General features: G+C 44.2%; 1 protein-coding gene across 2 annotated transcripts in view; it reads left to right on the top strand.

Moving 5' to 3' along the window:
• RFTN1 (raftlin, lipid raft linker 1) overlaps positions 1-4555 on the top strand; it is a 180608-nt gene that overhangs the window by 131869 nt on the left and 44184 nt on the right. The window contains exon 6 of one of the 2 annotated variants that reach the window (XM_011355131.2): positions 3819-3934. In XM_011355131.2, the coding sequence (XP_011353433.1) occupies positions 3819-3934 (116 nt within the window). Of the gene's footprint in view, positions 1-3818; positions 4356-4555 lie in introns of those variants that run through there. The other variant, XM_023530870.1, reaches the window with a different exon arrangement.

Below are 4555 nucleotides of genomic sequence, written 5' to 3'. Positions count from 1 at the left end.
GTAATTGCAGATCATTTTTTTTTCATTGCTGTGCAATATCCCTTGTGTTGATATATATACATGCATATGTATATATTTACATACATACATAAAACTTAATCCCTGTACAAGTATATTTTTTGTTTTTTTTTTAATCCCATGTAGAAAGGCATGGCATCTACAGATTTGTCCTCAAACAGAAGCCCTAAGGCCATCTCATTGTGACCCAACTGAGATGCCACCCAAAACAGCAAGGCAGGGAGTGTGGTGCAATGGTCAGAAAGCACCTGCTCCGCAAGGCCAGGGACCTAAGCTGTTCATCACCTACCTTAGCTCAGGTGGCAGCACCTGACACATCATCATGGTAGCTCAATAAATATCCGTTACTTGCTGAAAGAGCACAGGCCTTGGAATCAGACAAACCACATTTGAGATCTAAAAGGCCCTTACATTCCATTTTAACATGGACAAATGATTTAACTTCTTTAGCCTCCATTTTCTCACCCACTAAGAGGGAGTGCTAAACTTGGGGAGGATTCACTGAGAAACCATGAGCTGTGCCTGGCCGAGTGTCTCACATCCAGCAGGCACTGAATCAGAGCGTTTCTTCCCTGTCTAGTCAGTTACATGGCACTGAACTTGTAGGCTAACCCTTACTGTAACCGAAGTGAAGTAATATCTCCCCTAGATTATTCATTACTTCCATTTGAGAATTCAGGAAGGAAGGAAGGCCGAGAGCAGCAGCGAGGACTTGAGAATATGGGGAAAGCATCTTTTGATAATGTCAGCAGATGAGCTGCAGGGTGATTGGAAAGCGACACGGCACCATCAGCCGGGATTGGTTGAACGGTGATTACATTTGCAGTGGGGTTACAGGTCAGTATGACAGCAGGTGCAGTTATAGCCATGCAGTTGGCACGTGCCCTTCCAGGAACCAAGGTTGGTGCCTTGAGCACCATGTGGTGTCTGATGGGGAGAAGGGGCTTTCAGAGAGCCAAGGAAATCTGTCATGCCAGCTATCCCAGTGTGGGCAATTTAGTCCAATCTAGCTGGTTAAGAGGAGCACAGTAACATTTTTTTCTAGACCACATGCATTGACCACTTGTCATGGTTTGCATGTTTCAGGCTAGACTTTGGGCAAGAATAGCACCTAGGGTGAGCCTGGAGGTTAGCTTGCCAGACGGAGTGTTAATGTCTCAGAGGCTACAGGGGAAGAACAGTTGCCTCATAGAATTTACTTCTCGGGATAATAGGGCAAATCTCCTTTTCCCACATCCTTCTTGTAAATCATAAGCCTGGAGTGTTAAGGTGGCCTTTTGCCAAAAGACCGGCATCAAATATTTATACAATACCAGAAAAAATAGCTTTCTGTGCACAGTAGGGAAGCTGCTTTACTTTTATAAAAAATGCAGTGATAATGGAGTGTTTTCCATAGATGGAGGGCGATTTAACCTTTTATATTGGGAGCCTTCACTCTGAGATAGACCTATTTATACCCAGCTCGGTGCACATTACAGTGAGGCTGAGCCAGGAAGGCAATGAGGAGACGGGAGTGGACAAGGCATTCAAAACAAGGGGCTCTTTAAAAGCCCAGCTGTCTGCTCTCTGTGGTTCATTGACTTTTTTGCTGTTGCAGATGACCAAATTTTGACAGCCATTCTGAACTTGCTTTGGAGTTAAATGAGTGAATCAGTGCTCTGGATTCAGGATAACAGAGCAGAGGGCTGAGGAGCTGAAAGGCAGACACTGGATGAGGCAGCTGGGGAATAAAGGCCAGGTTTGTTTCTATTTCACACCCTCAAGCCCAGGCATACCTCTCCCTACTGACCACACAGCCCTCCTCCCAGGCCTGTGATTAGGGAGGAAGGAGGGGCAGCCAAGCAGAGAGTGAGAAAGAAAGTCTGGATGGGCTGCAGTGTCTTTTCCCTTCTTCTCGACCTCAACTCTGCTGTACAGTGCTGTTGGGAGGCTAAATACTATCATATTTTTTATGTCAAATGGGGCACTCTTAATACTTAAAGCACATGGTAGGCGCATTTAAAGGGCTTGGAGGTTTTCCATTGAGGAGATCTATAGGTAGAGACTTTGGAAATTGTATATAACACATTTTCATAGAAGCCTTGAGGATGAATTTGTGCTGCCCTAATATAATCCCAGAGGAATCATTGCATATCTTATGGTCCCAAGCATCCTCAGGTCAGGACTCGGGAAAGCTTTATGCAGAGGGTTCTGTAGGGCATCCCTATTGCAGCAGGGGCTCCAGCTGGACCAGACTTTCAAACTGTGCTGAACTATGGTCCATGCTCATCTTAGACCTCCAAATACTTGTAATGTGGTTCCACTGAAGAGCAGCTCTGTTCTTCCCTGGTCACCTTTGTACAATGTCTCTTAGGAAGGCATTGGACAGACACTTGGAGGAAGCTTTGTAGCAGAGCAGATGAGAGAGGCAAGCTTAGCACTTTTGCTAAGGCTGTTTGATAACACATTTTTATGTGTATTGCCATGACAAAATACCACCAGTGGGGGAGCTTAAACAATAGATATTTATTTTCTCTTAATTCAGGAAGCTAGAAGTTCATGATCAAGGAGCTGGCAAATTTGGTTTCTGGTGAGACCTCTCTTCCTGATTTGCAGACAGCTAGCTAGCTACCTTCTCTCAGTGTCCTCATATGGTCTTTATTCTGTGCAAGGAGGGGGTGGGGTAGAGTCTGGTGTCTCTTCCTCTTCTTATAAGACATCAGACCTAACAGATTAGGGCCTGCCCCTGTGACCTCATTTAACTTTAATTATTTCCCTGAAGATCCTATTTTCAAATACAATCCCTTTGGAGATTAAAGCTTCTACATCTGATTTGGGGGAAACACAATTCAGTCCATTACAGTTCGATCGAGCAGTGATTTGTAGAATAGGGACTAGGAGCAGTTCTCTCTCTACCATCCCATTTCACAGATGGGAGACCAAGTCCTTGAAAGGGGTCAGCATCACTTCTTGTGATAAAGCATGGATCCAAACCACTTGCTTCTAAATCCAGTCCTCTTTTCCACAATCTCTAATCTAAATGAATTTAGGGCATCAGGAGTCATTAACAAAAAAGGGGGCTGAAGGCTCCTCCCTTAATGTCTTCTGCAGGAATAGGGACCCTGTTGTGATTTTCTTTACACCCTTGTTGCCCAGACAGTCTTGAATCATGCTGTAGGTGTAGTGTATATTTGTCGAATGGTACAGAACTCAGAACCTGGTACATTGACTAATGCAATGCCCAAGGAAACGTTTTCAGTGGTAAATCATTTGGGAAAACTCTCCCTTCCCCCAAATTCCACCTCTCGACAAGAGCTGCCTAAAGTGTTGTCTGTACAACAGCCCACACCATGTGAACTTTCAAGAATCAGTGCATCTAGAATGAGTCTGACAAGCTCAGATCTGGTGTGTTATATCTATCCCCCTTCAAAAAAAAATCTTTTAACCTAAATATAGTTTTCTTCCAAAAACTGTCTCTAAATGGCTGTGTTTTACCGTGAATAAGTTCTCCCCAGTGCATCCTGACGTTGGAGCGTGAAAAGGAAGGTAAACGCATGAAATCAAATGATGATTGCTAACAATGAAATTTGGGCTCATAAAATCAAGGATATTATTCAGAACTGCGAGGTAAATTAGTCTCATTCATTCTGATGGGGCTAGACTCTATGGCTGTGTGTGCCTTCTTTAATTAACATGCTGAAAAGATGTTCTGATTGGGATTATTAATGAATGCAGTGAAAATTTTTGCTGCTTGTAAGGCTTCTGCCACAGACGTTTTACAGAATACTCCCCTCCCTCCCCGTCTTTCTCTTTTTTCACAGATTCCTTACGCGGCTTGACAGATGGAGTATTCATCTTTGAAGCTGTTTCCCCAGAAGATAGCAAAACCATGCAGGGCTATGATGCTATTGTTGTCGAACAATGGACGGTCCTGGAAGTAAGTGTGGGATTGGCAGGGGCATTTTTTTTTTTTGTTGTTCAGATGGTGACTGTTTTGTTCACTTGCTGGATCTGCCTGTGGCTGCTGTTCAGCTGTGGCTTTCCTCTGAAAGGCAGCTTGACCTGGGTAGATCCCACAAGGACCCCATTCGTCCTTTCATGCCCCTCATTTTCCAGCCTTCAGTTGGGGAATGGGCCCCATGTATCCCTTTCTGTAGGAAAAACATGTGGCATCAGACCCTTTGGTGTAAAAGATTCTTCTTTCATTAATTTGCCTATAACTGAAAACTCTAAGTGACATAAATGAGGCAAACACACAGTTTGTGGCCTCTGTAATAATAAAAGCAGCATCGTTATTGGAGCTAGACTCTATGGCTTCCTCTGCCAGAGATCCTCCGAAGACATTTATGCACGTGTGCTCACTTAATCTCCACAATAAGCCTATGTGCTAGGTACCGCGATGGCTCCTATTTTACAGATGAGGAAACTGAGGCACAGAGAGGTTAGGCCCCTTGCCTAATGTTACACATTAAGTGCGGAAGGATGTCTTTGAGAAATGTTGACCCTTGAGGCCACCAAATTACAGTGGGCAGAGGAATTGCTCAAGCCACTTTCCTCT

The sequence above is a fragment of the Pteropus vampyrus genome, unplaced genomic scaffold, assembly GCF_000151845.1.
Source record: "Pteropus vampyrus isolate Shadow unplaced genomic scaffold, Pvam_2.0 Scaffold1, whole genome shotgun sequence".
Taxonomy (NCBI): Eukaryota; Metazoa; Chordata; class Mammalia; order Chiroptera; family Pteropodidae; genus Pteropus; species Pteropus vampyrus.
Note: the sequence above shows the minus strand (reverse complement) of the source record. Positions and strands in the feature narration are given on the sequence as shown.